Source organism: Sinohyriopsis cumingii, unplaced genomic scaffold (assembly GCF_028554795.1).
Source record: "Sinohyriopsis cumingii isolate HCF-2022 unplaced genomic scaffold, ASM2855479v2 utg000974l, whole genome shotgun sequence".
Classification (NCBI taxonomy): Eukaryota; Metazoa; Mollusca; class Bivalvia; order Unionida; family Unionidae; genus Sinohyriopsis; species Sinohyriopsis cumingii.
In genome coordinates, this window is record NW_028315950.1 from 1,574,827 (window position 1) to 1,592,620 (window position 17,794).

The 17,794-nt window shown below is 33.9% G+C and overlaps 1 protein-coding gene across 1 annotated transcript; it reads left to right on the forward strand.

The window, feature by feature from the left end:
• The first annotated feature begins 1,345 nt into the window (after positions 1 to 1,345).
• On the forward strand, positions 1,346 to 17,249 carry LOC149772911 (uncharacterized). Its single transcript, XM_089947149.1, has 6 exons — positions 1,346 to 1,500; positions 5,673 to 5,775; positions 6,170 to 6,276; positions 11,120 to 11,210; positions 13,914 to 14,124; positions 16,952 to 17,249. Coding segments are annotated over exons 1-6 (654 nt in total). The 5' UTR covers positions 1,346 to 1,359; the 3' UTR covers positions 16,953 to 17,249.
• Positions 17,250 to 17,794: the final 545 nt, after the last annotated feature.

Consider the following 17,794-nt stretch of genomic DNA (forward strand, 5'->3'; position numbering starts at 1 on the left):
TATGTGTGTATGTATGAATGTGTGTGTGTGTTTGTGTGTGTGTGTATGTATGTATGTATGTATATATGTATGTATATATGCCAAAGGTCTGTATTTGCAAGAACGATGATGAATTGCTCGAAATGTACAGAAAACACATGGTGTATATTCCAAGTTTCCAAAAGTTTGAATAATGACATTTTCATAAGCATGATTTTTCCCCCGATTTTCGTTAATATTGTCTGTGTTTATGAAGTTCATATTTGCCAAATATTGGAGAGTGAAAATGTTTCTTTACTTTTTATTTCCATACTGCTTTAGAAATTTTAGGTCACATATACATAGATTGTAAGCTGTAAGCTGTAGAGTTATTTAAAAGTGTATCCGAAATATAGCCTGTGGGCTGTAGTGTTATTTTAAAGTTGATCAGATATACAGATTGTAAGCTGTAGTGTTATTTGAAAGTGTGACAAATACATAGATTGTAAGCTGTATTCTGTCTAAAAGTAACATATATATATATATATATATATATATATATATATATATATATATATATATATATATATATATATATATACATAGATTGCAAGCTGTAGTGTTCCTAAAAGCGTATCAGATACATATATTTGAAGGGGTGGTGCTCCTAAAGCTTCATTAAAACGTATCAGATACATATATTGTAAGTTGAAGTGTTATTTAAAAGTGTATCGACTACATATATTTTAATCTGCAGTGTGATAATTATTGACTTATTTTCACTAATATCATTTAAAGAAAGAAAACAAAAAGCGGTCAATACGTCTCCTTACGCAGTCAGGGCAAGGACTTGCTAGGTGGAAGAAGTATATGACATACCAAAACCATGCTCATAAACTTCTAAACATTATTTTGCATCAATATCGACAGCAAAAAGAAGAAAAAGAAAGAAAACTCTGAAATCGTTGGAAATATTGCGAGGCCAGCGAACAAGGTTAATGACAATTCAAGGACTGCATACTTTCTTACTAGTGTTGGATTACGTACTTTGTAAAGGTCGTTTTGAACTATTCGTATGTACGCCTTCGAGACAAAATAAGTAAGGCGTAAAAATAAATATCCAGCAAACTGGGATTGGGCAGCCTTGGGTACCGTACCCAGATATAAATCTTATAGATATTTATCATGTAAGTCCCACCCCCTAGAGTGCCACGGTAAAGTATTTACAATTGTCTATGGATTGTAGGCTAATTAGTGGAAACGATGTTTGTTAAATCACATGACCGCTTCTTGGTTTGGAAGATGCAAAGGGTCCCGTGTGTATATTGGGTATATAAGGGCATGCCTTGGCTCAGAGTACATAGTACAACCGTCTAAAGTTGTTACCACGAAATCTATTTCATGATGAAGGTCCTTCTCTTGCTTGGTCTTTTAGCTCTAGTAGAAACTAGATGGGTCCGTAATGATAGTCCACTCCAAAGTGTCAACGAACGAGAACTGGAAGAGGAAGGCAGCCAACTTCAAGCACTTGTCATTCGTAAGGTAAGTAAAATATATCAATCTCTATGATTGGCAAGGTTTACAGAGAGAGAGAGAGAGAGAGAGAGACAGACAGAGACAGAGAGAGAAAATTGAAACAAAACTAAACAAGGCAAAACATTTGATGTAGGATTGTCGTTATGGACACCTCCCAAGTTTCGATGATCTGATTTTTCATGCTAAACATGTAACCACACAATTTATGTATTCAGTTATATCACTGAGCAAGTAAACACACAATTTATGTATTCAGTTATAGCATTGAACATGTAAACACACAAATTATGTATTCGTTATAGCACTGAACATGTAAACACACAATTTATGCATTTTGCTAGATCATTGAACATGTAAACACACAATTTATGTGTTCATTTATATAATTAAACAAATAAACACAAAACTTACGTAGTTATATCATTAAACAGACAAACACACAATTTATGTATTCATTTATATCTTTGAACAAGTGCACACACAGTTTACCTATTCAGTTTTATCAGTGAACAGGTAATTACACAATTTATGTATGCAGTTATATCGTTTAACAAGAAAACATAATTTATAGATTTAGCTATATCATGGAACAAATAAACACATAAAGTATGTATTCATTGATATAACTGAACAGGTAAGCACACCATTAATGTATTCAGTTATCACATTGAATAGGTAAACACACAATTTATGTATTGAGTTATATTATTGAACATGTAAACACACAAGTTATGTATTTAGCTATCTCATTGAACAGGTAAACGCACAAACACTTATTTCGTAAAAAGCATATATTTCAGTAAATAACTTTAAAAGTTATGCAGGTGGATTTACTATATTCACGATGTATTCCAATTACGTAGTGGCTAAAGTTAATTGAAATGAACAATGCTAACTACTGGTATACTGGTATATATTCACTTCATTATTATATAAATTAAGCAAAATAACAGAGGAAAGACCAACAGGAAAACTTGCTTGGCAAATCTGTACTAAATACAAAGCCAGAACGATTTGTGGTGAAGTGTCAGATGTAACTCTCGACGGGGAAATAGCTCGTTCAGAACAGAGATCTGGAATCTAAAAATGAGACTGTTTGCTGTGAAAGCATCATCCAAAGTGCATAGACTTCAAAAACTGTACAACAACATTAATCAGCCTAATTATTGTAACCTTTTTTGTGCTCGGAATAAACATTGTCGAGAAACACGCGAGTTCTCACAATGATAAGAGAAATACCTTTGAGTTCATCTGTATGAATAGGCCAAATTAGTTTATCTGTTTATAAAGATCTTATTGCCTGACACACATGCTATATTGTAGCATTACTTTTTTATTAAGTCACGACTTTGACTATATGACCAAACGTTGACTGCTGCTATACATGGCGACCAATATAACTTAGTGGAGAAAGATCACAGAAAACCTCGGCAGGAACCAGCAACTCACGGTTAATCGACTGGCAGTTTTCTCACATACCTACATTAGCCGAACCCGAGACTCGAACAAATGCGGACATGGGGTAGATGGCAATGATCGATATAAGCGAGCGCTTAAAACCACTCTCACAGGTGGAGTCGCCTGAATTACATAATGTTACTTGATACTCGATACAGTTATTTAATAGACTGTTTCTAAGAAAGCAACTTAGTCCTAGTTAGTTTTTGTGACTTCATCTTTATTAAATAATTTTTACTAAGTCCAAAACAACAGATACATTGAAACAACCTGCATGAAATAGGCAGGAAAGAAGCATCAGTAGTTTATGTTACGGTTTAATAACCTTCAATTTATATATGCTTAAGAGGTGCATTCAAATGTTCCCGAAATTAAAAGATAATACAGTGCTTGTTATGTTGTAGTTTATTTAGTATATTCCTCTATGGTCAACGTCTACATAGTTATCCAAGTTGAATCAGATGTGAAATGATATGGCCCATCTAAAGGATGAAATGACCTGCGCATGATTTACTCCTGAACATAAATATGGCACAGGAAGTGCATAAAATCCCCTAAGCCACTCCCCGTCCGTCCCCCATTTAAAAAGGTGCCCCCGTGCTAGACATCACAATATACTGTCTCACTGCAGACATCGTAGCGATATGAGTGAAAAAGTATTCAAGCTAACTCAAAATTCCAATTCACACACACACACACTATGAGCATGTGCCTCCTACCTAGTGGTACAGCACGGATGCGGTGACGTCAGTGGTTGGACATCAAGATTATTCCTGTTTCCGGCAGTTTTGCTAGTTAGGGTGGTGATATAAAGTCTGCTGGCATCTATCGCAGAAGTAGGTAACACACCATGATTTTTCGAACTCATGTATGATAAATAAGAGCAATTATAATTAAGTACCAATTTAAATTTATAAATATATATACAGGTCCTATGTTATAGATATAACAATTGGGTATAATAATGTTAGAGTTTCTAAAACTGAAAATAAATTAGCTAACTATGAATTACAATAATGCAGGTTTTTAATTACCTCTTTTTACATAATGTTGTAAATATATATTATGACAATATTAATCTCAGCAAATTTGTTCAACTTGTACTTTAACCCCACCCCTCCCACCCCAAGACGTAGCCCTTGCTTTTAAGACGTCCAAACTCTACATAACGTTAAATTCCATCTAATGATATATGATAAGGTTAGATTTGTTCTTTTGTAAAATTCATACGTTCGTTGTACCCCAACAACACACCCACCCTCATCCCGACCATGGATAATAAAACAAGCAGGTATGGCAAAAATGCCTAGTTTAATTTCCCGACATGACTCAAACACACCGGGTGATATATGTGCCTGTGTTGTTTTTCCGTCATGACTCAAACACACAAGGTGATATATGTGCCCGTGTTGTTTTAGCCACATGACTCAAACACACAGGGTTATATATCTATATATATATATATATATATATATATATATATATATATATATATATATATATATATATATATATATATATATATACCCGCTTTGGTTTTCCGACATGACTCAAACATGTCTAGAAATGGAATTACCTATCTGACGATAGTATTGATGAGATAAGAGCAAGCACTCCTGTTGGTCGTTTCACACCAAACAGAATGATCCAAAGTGTAAACGGAAGTTCAAAAACGAAACAATAATATTCCAGAATAAGGATTATACACTTTTATTTAATATTACAGTGTTATGATTATATATTGTATTGCATATTATTGATATTCCAGTATTAGGATTGTACTTTTTTATTATAAGTTATTAATATTCTAGAGCTATTATCATACATTTTATCTGAATAATATCAATATTCAAGAAGTATGATTATACATTTTTGTTACAATTTATTAATATGCCACAATTAGCATTATACATTTTTGCTACATTTGGAGTGCCATTGTCCGAAATTTCGGAACACAAGATGAATGTTCCCAACAACCATATATTTATTCGAACTGACACAAGAGATACGGTCAGATTCATTTTGCTATTCAACGCGGTTTCACATAAGACAAGTTATATGAGTTTGCTTCTATATGCTCAGCTCAATACACCACGGTTTCATATAAGGCAATCTTGTATGAGTTTGCATCTATACTCTCAGCTCAATACGCTACGGTTTTATATTAGACAACTTTTACGAGTTTGCATCTATCTTGTCAATTCAATACAGCACGGTTTCACATAATATATAGACTACAAGATTTGCTTCTAACCTGGCAGTTCAATATACCACGGTTGCATATAAAATAACTAGTAGAGGTTTGCATTTATCATCTTTATTATATGCACCCTGTTTCATAGAAGGCAACTGCTTCAAGTCTGCATCTATCCTGTCATTTCAATATACCACGGTTTCATACGTGGCAACTGCTACAGGTCTGCATCTATCCTGTGAGTTCAAAATGCCACGGTTTTACATAAGAAAACTGAAACGAGTCTGCATCTATCCTGTCAAATTCAAATATTTATGTGAATCATTTTCATAGGTATCTATTGCCACATATTGCATTTACAAAATACCTTCGTGTTCTTTATAATCATTATATCAATATTTTAATTTTGAACGATTTCAAGCTAGTTTGTCACACATTACTTATTTATGAGACTATAGTTACCTATAGGAAAAACTGTTATACATCATTACACGTATGAAATATTTATCAGGTATTTTCATTTTAGCTCCTGCGTAATCTTCAAAAACTTGATGACAAAAAAGAACTTGGTGCAGAAAATAACGAGGCTGAGGACTTGGAAGGCCAGAGCTCAGACGATTACGCAAGAGGTACTAATTTTTCTATCTATACATGTTAACCTATTAATGCACGACAAACGTGAATGGTTATAAACATACCTAAATATGAAAGTATATTTATCAGGAAGTAACTGTCTGAGCAGGTATGTAGATATTGTATTATATATGTAGGTCGATGGATTGGAGGAATCTAGACTCATGGGTTGGATAGCTTGAACGGTCGATGGATAGAATAATTAGGGATGATTAGAAACATTAAATCGTTTCCTGAGTCTATAACAAAATACTTGGAATCTGAGGATATTCAAGCCAAAGTAATAATTATACATGTAATTCACACTAATATTATTATTGAAAAATGTCGTCTCTAGTATAAATTATATCTCGTGTTCAAAGAAAGTCGATCTTCTTCCTGGTCTTTTAGCTCTAGGAGAAACTAAATGGGTCCGTAATGATAATCCACTCCAAAGTGACAGCAGTGAAGAATCTGGAGAGAATGACAGCCAAAACCAGAAACTTGGTATTAGTAAGGTAAGTAAAATGTATCAAACGTTAGAATTGACAACATTTACAAAGAGAGAGAGATATATAGAGCAACAGAAAAAGATACTAGCATAACAGTATATTTTGCATTTATCAGAATGCATGCCCGTCAAAACACAATAACAGAAAATGCCAATGGTAAAAATTGGTTTGGAAAGTTGTGCCGGAGATCATGTCAGTGCCCTCTAATGTGGAGTATAAGACATCGTTCCCGACGGGGAAATTGTAATTTTAAAATTAGGCTTTCCGCTGTGTAGTCAATCAAAATGCCAAAACGAAAGGTGCACAACGATGTTACGAAGTCTACATATTCTAGTATGTACCTATGCACACACGAAACACTTCCCACTGCTAAGAGAAACGTTAGCTCTTAGAATGACAAGATATGTTTGCATATCTACAAAGAACGAATATATGTTGGCATATCTACATTGAATAAAGATATGTTGGAATATATACATTGAACGAAGATCTGTTGGCATATCTACATTGAACGCAGATCCTTTGGCATATCTACATTGAACGAAGATCCGTTGGCATATCTACACTGAGCGAAGATCCGTTGGAATATGTACATTGGACGAAGATCTGTTGGCATATCTACATTGAATGAATATCTGTTGACATATCTACATTGAATGAAGATCTGTTTCTAATATCTACATTGGACCAAGATCTGTTGGCATATCTACATTGAACGAAGATCTGTTGGCATATCTACATTGAACGAAGATGCGTTGGCATATCTAAATTGAACGAAGATGTGTTGGCATATCTACATTGAAAGAAGATTTGTTAGCATATCTACATTGAATGATCAAATTTGGTTTGACGTGTTTATCTGGTTTTATTGCTTGACGCACATGCCATGTTGTGGGCGTTCATTTCAGGTCTGTTACACTACTTTTTATTTAAGACATGAAATTCTGACCGTACGACCAAATGTGGACTACAGAAACTACATAGTAATGAATTAAGTCGCTCCGGTGGCTTAAGGGGTTATTGCGCCGGGCTCGGATGCGGGAAGTTCGGGTTAGAATGCCAGCCGAGTCATACCAAAGTCTTATACATATGGTACCAGCAGCTATCTCGCTTGGCGTGTAGCTTTAATAGGTTAGTGTTATGACTGGTCGGCCTAATGTCAGGAAAGCGGGACTGGGTGGGACATGATGCCACATGTCTTTCGAGCACATGCATAAATGTCGTCACATATATCTGGTTTTATATTGCGACAACAGCGGCAATGTATGTCACGATTTAATAACCACATCTATATATGTAAGGGGGTCAATTCACTTGTGTATGCGAATGTTTTAGAAACTAACAAAAATATACTAATTGTTTATGTCAAAGTTTATTTAGTATAACGGACTATTACCAAATTTCATAAAGTAACCCGACTAAATCAAAATGTGAAGTGACATAGCCGAATAGACGGTGTAATGCCCATTTTGTTACCACCCATTTAGTTATCGCGAATTAACCAAAACATGAAGGTACAGTTTCAAAAAGAATACATTCAGTCGATCTTCACCGCAGGTTTAAAAAAGTGAATCTAATTCGCGCACCTTATAATAGGCACTGGACAAAGGTACATTACGTACCCGACACTGGACAAAGATTCATTACGTACCCGACACCGGACAAAGATACATTACGTATCCGACACTGGACAGATATGCATTACGTACCCGACACTGGACGAAGATAATTACGTACCCGATACTGAACAAATATGTAGTACGTACTCGACACTGGACAAAGATGCATTACGTACCCGAATATTAAGCGCGGTTTATTAGATTGACATTTATTGATGGTAGAAGATGCTGCGAGAAAAGCGCATACAAACAATTTTAATCAAAGATTAATTTACTGACCTATTAGTTGTATGTCGTAATCTCTCTCTCTCTCTCTCTCTCTCTCTCTCTCTCTCTGTATAACGTTAATATTAATAAACGTAATAACATGAAAAGTAGACTAATAACTTGTATTATGTGTAACAAGTTCTCTTCATGCTTTCTAATTGAGGTAACATACTTGCCTATGTACCTACCAACCTCGTACAGAATGAGTGTAGTGATGTGTTTTGTTCTCAATCAAAATTAGCCGTATTTTCCTTCCGTTTCGTGATCTTGGATGCTGACATAAACATATGCTGACATCTTGTCACAGAAATACGTAACCTAGCAGGGATTCGCAAACCGATGCATGATAAACAAGACCGGTTATAATTTTGTAACATGTTTATTATAAACACAAATACAGATTTCTTAATTGTGTAACATGTTTATTCTAAACACAAAAACAATTTATTAAAACATCTTTGTTCTAAACACAAAAACAATTTGTTAAAACATATTTGTTCTAAACACAAAACCAGTTTATTAATGTGAAACATGTTTATTCTAAACACAAAAACAGTTTATTAATTGTGCAACATGCTTAATATTAAAACAAATACGGTTTATTAATTTGTAACATGTTTATTAAAACACAAATACATACAGTTTAGTAATTGTGTAACATGTTTATTATAAACACAAATACAGTTTGTTAATCGTGGGAGTTATAGGCTTAGAATTTCTAAAATTGAAAATTAATACTTGTTTTTATTCTTATAATCTTCAAGTCCTTGATTCAGCTCATAAAAGGATAACAAAATTTAAATGATAATATCAAGAAAGTTAGCAATTAAAATGTACTTACACGAAGTTAATTTAATGAGCAGTATAAATATTCTTTGAATATTTATATGGAATCCACTTCAGTGAGATATATCTATAAATATACCTTTCGAAGGGATTTTTTAAAATATTGTTTCTTTCAGTTACTGGATTCATGTTCTATCACATCAATAATTGCAATTAACTAATAAGTTAAATTGGAATTATTGTGATGTGGGCTGTTACATTTTCACACACTCTTGTATATATGGGCTGCAAGAATTTCAATCTTCGAAAAATATTTCGACCTGTATAGTTTTTACCCCTACCTCAAACGTTTCCACCGCTTACGAAGTAGTCCTTGCTTCCAATCCATTTAAACGCTAGATCAAGTTAAATTATATCTAATGATACGTGGCTATGTTAGATTTGTTCATTTGTAAATTTGATATATTCGTCGATCCCGCAACTATAACCGTACCGCGATCCCCACCGTAAAGAAAAATCAATAGCATTTTTGTTCCGACATGAGTCAAACACGATAAGAAATCAAAGTACTTTATAACCATCGATCAAACACTACAGAAACCAAATTACTCTATGTTCATAATTCAATCACGCCCATACACAAAATTTCTCTGTGCTGGACATGATTCATACACGCCCAGACACAAAACTACTCTGTGCTGGATTTTCTTCAAACACTCCCAGAAACCAAATTACTCTGTGTTGGATATGATTCAAACACCCCCAGAAACCAAATTGCTCTGTGTTGGATATGATTCAAACACGCCTATAACCAAATTACTCTGTGTTGGATATGATTCAGACACGCCCAGAAACCAAATTACTCTATGTTGAATATGATTCGAACACGCCCAGAAACCAAATTACTCTGTGTTGGATATGACTAGAACATGCCCTGAAAACAAATTACTCTGTGCTGGATATGATTCAGACACGCCCAGAAACCAAGTTACTCTGTGTTGGATATGATTCAGACACGCCCAGAAACCAAATTATTCTGTGTTGCATATAATTCGAACATGCCCTGAAAACAAATTACTCTGTGCTGGATATGATTCAAACACGCCCAGAAACCAAATCAGCATATGTCTACAGTTTAAAGAAGATTATAAACCAAATTAATATAATCTTTACACGTCCCAAACGCTCACAGAAAGTAAATTATTATATGTCCATGATTCAAAAAATGCCAAGAAACCAAATCAATCGATGTCCATCAATTAAATACGAACATAAACTATATCAGTATATGTCCATGCTTTAAACACGACCAGAAACCATATTAATCAACGTCCATACCTGTGGTTACAAATTGTACGCACGTGTTTTCACTTTTGCATTGGATGTTGGAAACAAAATATCATGATCTAATTATTAAACTGACTTCCCTAAGCGCATTATTTATATTCCAGAATTAGTATTTACATTTATTAATATTTGAGAATTAGGAGTATATATCTTTATTATATTTTTATTGCAATTTATCACTTTTCCAGAATAAGATGTATTTTTTTTATTGAATTTGTATTGTACTTTATTAATATTCCACAATTAAAATCATATAGTTTTATCATAGTTTTATTGCAAGTGTCCGAAATTTAAAAGATAATATGAATGGTCTCAAACGCACATACTTTTCTCTTTTGTCCCAAGTGCTTATGTCAGATTAATTTGCAATGCACCACTGGTTCATAAACGACAATTACTGCTAGTCTGCGTCTATCCTACCAACTCAAGACATCACGATTAAAAATAGCTGCTACTAGTCTCCTACCATTTCAATAGACCACTATTTCATTTTAAATAGCTGCTACGAGCCTGCGTCTATCCTGTCAATTCAATATACCACGATTTCATTTAAAAATCCAATACAGCAGAGTTTCATTTAAAACATCTTCTAGTTATTTCACTCGTTGTTGCAGGAATTTATTGCCAACTGTTGCATTCACAATATGCTTTATGGTTTCAATACACAGCATGAAATTTATAGTTTTAATCTTTAACGAGTTGAAGCTTGCTTGTCGCCTACTACATACTTCCGACTCTAGTGTTACATGTCTTAATTATTATTATTATTATTATTATTATTATTATTATTATTACACGTATTAAATACGAATTGAATATTTTCATTTTAGTTGCGGCATAGTCTTAAAGAACGTCTTGGAAGTGAAGAAACTAACTGGACCGACAGCTCAGAACAACACAGATCGAAAAACTGTTCCAAAGGTACTAGTCTCAATATGTGTATATATCAATGCATGCCAAACACAGATACATGCTTGCATAGAAACAAGCCTAAAATGAAAGCATATTAATCATTAAGTAACTATCTGATCAGGTAACTAGGTACGTTATTAAATATGTGGGGAGATGGCCAGGCAATAATCTAGGTTCATGAATTTGGTAATTTGAAAACCTGTTACATTGAATTAGGGATGTTTAGAATTCTTAAAAATATATTCGTGCTTTAATCTATAACGGAATACTTGGGGTCTTGACAATACAAGCTTACGCAATCTTAAATATGCATGTAATTCATAAGAATATCCGTATTATAAAATGTCGTCTCTTGTTTAAATTATGTTGGAGTGCTTAAGGTTATGAATCACGTAAAGACAATGTATTTGGAATGTTCTAGATGCATACGCATGTCCAGTTACCTAAAAGGCTTTACGTAACTTTCATCTGATGTCCCTTCCCCACGCCATTTTGTGATATTAATTTGTAATGACTACAAAGCTGTCCCTAATCAAAGCGCGTCTTTTATATTCAGGTGAAATAAATAAGAGAAATTATAACGTTAATATAGGTGTAATGTTTATCGATGTGTCCTTATATATTTAAATATACATATATTATTCATATGTCTTACTGTATATGTGTCCCTTTTATGAGCCGTTTGATGTGGTAAGGTTCACCAATATGTGTACAGATGTGCGTAGATAGAGACATATATAAAACAAGACTTTATGAATGTAATACAAGTTAGTTTATAGGCAAGCTGACTGGAGAACTATATATATATATATATATATATCCATTGCTAATTTAAGATAGATTCAAAATCTAGCAACAAAATACCTCAGCATAATATTAGAGCATAAAGCATTTATTTTCTTGTTAAATTGGTGTCTTAAAGCCATATGTCGAGCATTAGTCTATCGAAAATGAAAATGAGAAAAGAAGGGTTATAATGCAGTTAAGGTTAGGCTGGCACGGGCATGTATGCACGCATAAAAAATTGGTAGAAACATGGATGGGTTGATAAGGTTTCTGTAAATGAATACATGAGAGAGAGAGAGAGAGAGAGAGAGAGAGAGAGAGAGAGAGAAAGTGGGTACAACGTGTGCATAAAATCATCCCTTATAGTTCGTCGTAAGGGCTTTTTATGGAGATCTGCGCAAGATCGATATTTTTATGGACATAGAGGCGTGGATTCCATATGGAATGGACACAAAGACATGGGGACCATATCGGATGGATACAGATATGTGAGGCCCAGATTATTTTGACACTTAACTATTCAGAGGACAAAAACCTCTTCTGACTGAGATTCATTACAACATGGAGTCCCTAGGTCTCATTACATCACTGCGTTGCTAGGAATCATTATATGGTAAGGGCACTAAGACTCATGTCATCATGGGGCCACAAGGACTCATACAATCACGGGGTCCCTACACTCATTACATAATGGGGTCGCTAAGACTCATGACATCATTAGTTTACTAGGACTCATTAAATTATGATGTCGCTAGGGCTCATTACATCATAGGGTCGCTAAGACTTAATACATAATGGGGTCACTAGGACTCATTACATGATGGGGTCGCTAGAACCCAATAAATCATGACGTCACTAGGACTCATGAAATAGTGAGGTCACTAGGACTCAATACATCATAGGGTCGCTAAGACTCATTACATCATGGTGTCACTAGGACTCATTTAATCATTGGGTCACTAAGACTTATTACATCAGAGGTCACTAGGACTCATTAAATCATTAGATCATTAAGACTCATTAAATCATGATGTCGCTAGGGCTCATTACATCATTGGGTCACTAAGACTCCTTACATCATTGTGTCACTAGGACTCATTAATCATGGGGTCGCTAGAACCCATTAAAGCATGACGTCACTAGGACTCATTAAATAATGAGGTCATTATGACTCAATACATCAATGGGTCGCTAAAACTCATTACATCATGGGGTCACTAGGACTCATTAAATCATTGGGTCACTTGGACTCACTAAATTATGAGGTCGCTAGGGCTCATTACATCATGAGATTAACACATTTAGAACTGATGTGATCTTATTATAATCAGGAAGGAGAAAGAATTTAAAGCTTTATAGCCTACTGATAAACAAACTTATCCTCTAAAACTATCTCGAAATTGTATAGATCTTTGATGATTCTGATGGCTAACCCAGGCTCGGATGTATCTTATCTTGGGATGTATAACGAAGGATTTGCTGACGAAAATTGTTTTAAAGATCAGCTACGCAGCGTTCTCTGAAAGCTGTTTAATTAGCAATCCGACGTCAATGTTTCTATTATATTAATACAGTCTTAGCGTTATAAAGGAACATAGTAAGATTATGATATTTTCAAGTCCGGATATTTTCGAGCATTTTGATTGCAACAGTACAGTAATATTTTTAAAAAGAAATAATAATATCCTTCGCAATCCTTGTTTCTTTTCATTGTATGCAACACTTAGAATCATAACTGTACCATCTTTAAATCACATCAAACATACGGGTCCTGTACTTAAAAGGCACATTTGTATGACGAATATGTTGGCCAGTCCTTTCACTGGTGTTTGTATACAGGATTGTCAGGTGGTAGAGAATGTACTAAGTGTCGTCTAATTATATATGGAGTCTATCTAACAAAGCAGATTTTTTAATCTTCTTTAGCACATCATGTTGATAATAAACCATCAGGAATGCGAAGAGATATGGAGTTACTGTCTTCGCTAGCACAACAAGCTAATGACGCAGCGTCGGGAAAAGAAAGAGACCTTGAAGAATATATAGATAGACGACTAGCTGATGAATTCGAAGAGGTCGGAACTCACGAATTTATGGACATACCAGCTGGTATGGACGAAACCATAAACAGATATTGGTAAGGGCACACTTTGAGAATATAAACTTTTCAAGCAAATCAATCTCTGACAGGGGAAAAACGAATTTGTTTCCAGAAAATAAATGCTACATACAATAGTCAAGAGAATATTTTTAATATTAGGTATGTTAATAATAAGGGGGATGTACTAACAAGAGATAAATAATGGAACGAAAAAGAAACAAAGTTAAGGAAACCTTAGCATGAGTGATCTACGTAGTATCTACTCTAAGTAAATAGTAGCACAGATATAGCTTGCGGATAATAAACTAATGCTTGACCGGAATGTTAAATTTGCTAGGAACATTAGACGTATTTAATTTAGCCTAATTCCTCTTGCCTTTTCAATTACAGTAGCTAGTTACAGTTGTGAATTTCGAGATGATTTGTTTCACGAATGAGAGCTAGTGGTCATTCATCTAACATACACGTGTGTGTGTATATTTGTAGCCAACTCACAAGCAACAGTACATCAAGTCAGGATTTAATGGGATCTAATAATCATTTCCATATCTCAAGGCCACCGATACAAGCAAATAACAACTGCAAACAAAAAAAGCAAAAACAAAATATATATGTAGTGTTGTGTTATTGACACAAAATGTATCAGAATATAATTCTAATATATCCAACCATGCAGAAAGCTATATGCTATGAACTATTGATGTTTTGGCAAATGAGGTAAATCAAACAAACATGACGAGAACACAATTTGCGTTAAACCTGTATATGTGACCTATAATATTTACCATGGAAAGGAAATGTAACATTATATATCAATGATAGCAATGCAGGACAAACCAAAATGTGCCCCAGATACGTTTAATTTATAATTATAATCTAAAGAGGAATAAATTACGAATGGGCTAACATATATGAAGGACCTATCCTTTAACGGCATCTCCGCATAATAAAGGTCATACGACGCAAATGGAAAGGAAAAATTATATACGTATATAATGCAACATTTGCAACAAAACAGTAGGATTATAAACACTTCCTAACAAAAGCAGATATACAGTGTAAATAAGTTTTAATCATGCACCAAACACTACGAACAATGTGGTAAGTACAATTTTACATTACCAATAAAAAGTTAAGTTCTGAAATCAAAAGTCCAAGAACAAAAATCCATCCTCACCAAAGTAACCATGGAAACAATTCAGAATGACACGATATACACACTTTATATGCAATATCATCAAACGGTTCGTCCACATTACTAAATGAATTTGGAGACAGATTGACCAGTTTCTCAGTCTAACTGTAACAATCTGTGTCCTTGTGTTTGCTATATTACATTTTTTCGAAAATTACCCCTCCAAAAAGCCCAACAAAACAACTAATGCAAAATAAACATTCATAACATAAATATTCATAAAATGGATAGTCATACCAAATTATTTGCGAAAATAATTTCGATTATATCCAAGGTATTTAGAGTATTGATCTTTAAAACAAAATGTTAAATTCATTTATATGTGAAGGGACCTGCCATAGTAATTCATATGCGAAGGGACGTGCTAGATTAATATGTGAAGATACATGCTAGATAGATTGTATATGTGATGGTACGTGCTAGATAGATTTTCTATATGAAGGTACGTGCTAGATAGATTTTATAATTGAAGGGACGTGCTAGATAGATTTTATATGTGAAGGGACGTGCTAGATAGAGTTTATATACGAACGAACGTGTTAGATAGATTTTATATGTGAACGGAGGTGCTGGATAGATTATATATGTGAAGGAACGTGCTAAAATGATTTTTATATGTGAACAGTTGTGCTAGATAGATTTTACTTGTGAAATGAAGTTCCAGATAGATTATATATATCAAGGGACGTGTAAATATATTTTACTTATGAAAGGAAGTTCCAGATAGATTGTATATGTCAAGGCACGTGTAAAAAGATTTTATATATGATGAAACGCGTTAGACAGATGTTATTGTGAAGAAACGTGCTAAATAGATTTTACATGTAAATTGACGTTCTAGATATTTTTTATTTGAGAAGAAACATGCTATATATATATAGGAGAGTGTTATATAGATTTTATATGTTAACAGCCGTGCTAGATAGATTTTATATATGAACGGAAGGGATGTGGTAGATAACTTTTATATGTAAAGTATAATTTATCTATGCATTTTTAGATGTGTAGTATGGGCAGTGGGTTTAATTATAAATATCGAGAGCTAATTGTAGTGGAAATGTCAATTGAAATTAAACTCGGTTGATTGAAACTATCATACAAGAAAACTAAAATGCTAATTAGTATCAAATACGATGCGGATATGTTATAAAGAACAATGACAAATTGTATTTTAATATGCACCCCGCAGCTGCAACGTTAGATCATTTTATTTGCATATTCCTTGAAGCGTAAACGGACATGCCAGCTTTGACGCTTTTTTCTTAGTATCTTTTTCATATAAATTAATGTGTTTTGGAATAATGGATTCCTTTTGTTAGCAGAAATCTGTTCTAAAGAATGGATCACATATATTCATTTTTCTTGATTTATATGTTATATTAAATATATTGATTTTGTTATATCATGTGATCTAAGGTTTACTCAATCATGGAAGATGAAAATGCAGATTGTATTTTTGCTGTCTTCATTGTCTAAGAGGACAAATGTTTCTAAAGTTAATTCTTTGAATGGAAAATGCTTTATTCGCATGTTTTTAATCATAATTAGTTCTGTTCGTTTTATTCAAAGAAGCGAAATAGAAGACAACATGTGTAGCAAATTAAGTTTCGGATACTATCTGGTCTCACACATTATTAATAGGAATTTGTATTATTTCTCTGTTTTCAGAAAACTCGAAGAAAACAGGCGTAGTACCAAAACTGTCGGGAAACAACGGATCTACGATAATAGAACGACAGTGTCCTTTTGGAAAGAAACCGTTCTTAAATTCTTCAAATAAATGCGATGTTGTATTTAAAAGTACTACATTTATGGTGAGGGTTTTCCTCGTTAGTATAATTGATTTTTTCTCTACAAGAACCTGCATACAAAATATTATTTGGCAACACAACGCTACTATGCTGGGCCTTCAGATAATAAATCACCTACGTAATTAAAAATGATAATAAAGTATATATTTCTTGCACTGATAGATTTCTACCGTTTTTTCTAGACCACTGATCAAATTGTCTTCTAGTCAAAAAATGTGTCCACTTTTCCATATACACAAAACATATGTCGATTATGCGTTTAAAAACAAAATGAAAAAAACAACAACACATCAGTCGGTGGAGAACAACATATCCACTTGCAATAAATCATACCTCCTTAACACACACACACACACACACACACACACACACACACACACACAGAAAGCGCCGAAATGAATGCTTATGCCACGAGAATGACATACACACACTGGTAGAAAAAGTGATATGCCTTCTTTAAAAAAGACACTTCGCACATTCATCAATTAGTTGATCAAGATAAAACAATTACCTTTAAATCCCTACCAAAAAAACCCCATAAATTAAACTCTTCTATCACCACCAACATGAAAGAGGGAAAAATGTTCTCAAAATAGACTAGAACTACATTCGTGGGTACTGAACCGGAAGTATTAATTGTGACCCGATTATATACGACCTTGGTGTATTCATACGCCATATGAAACTCGCTCTTTATGTG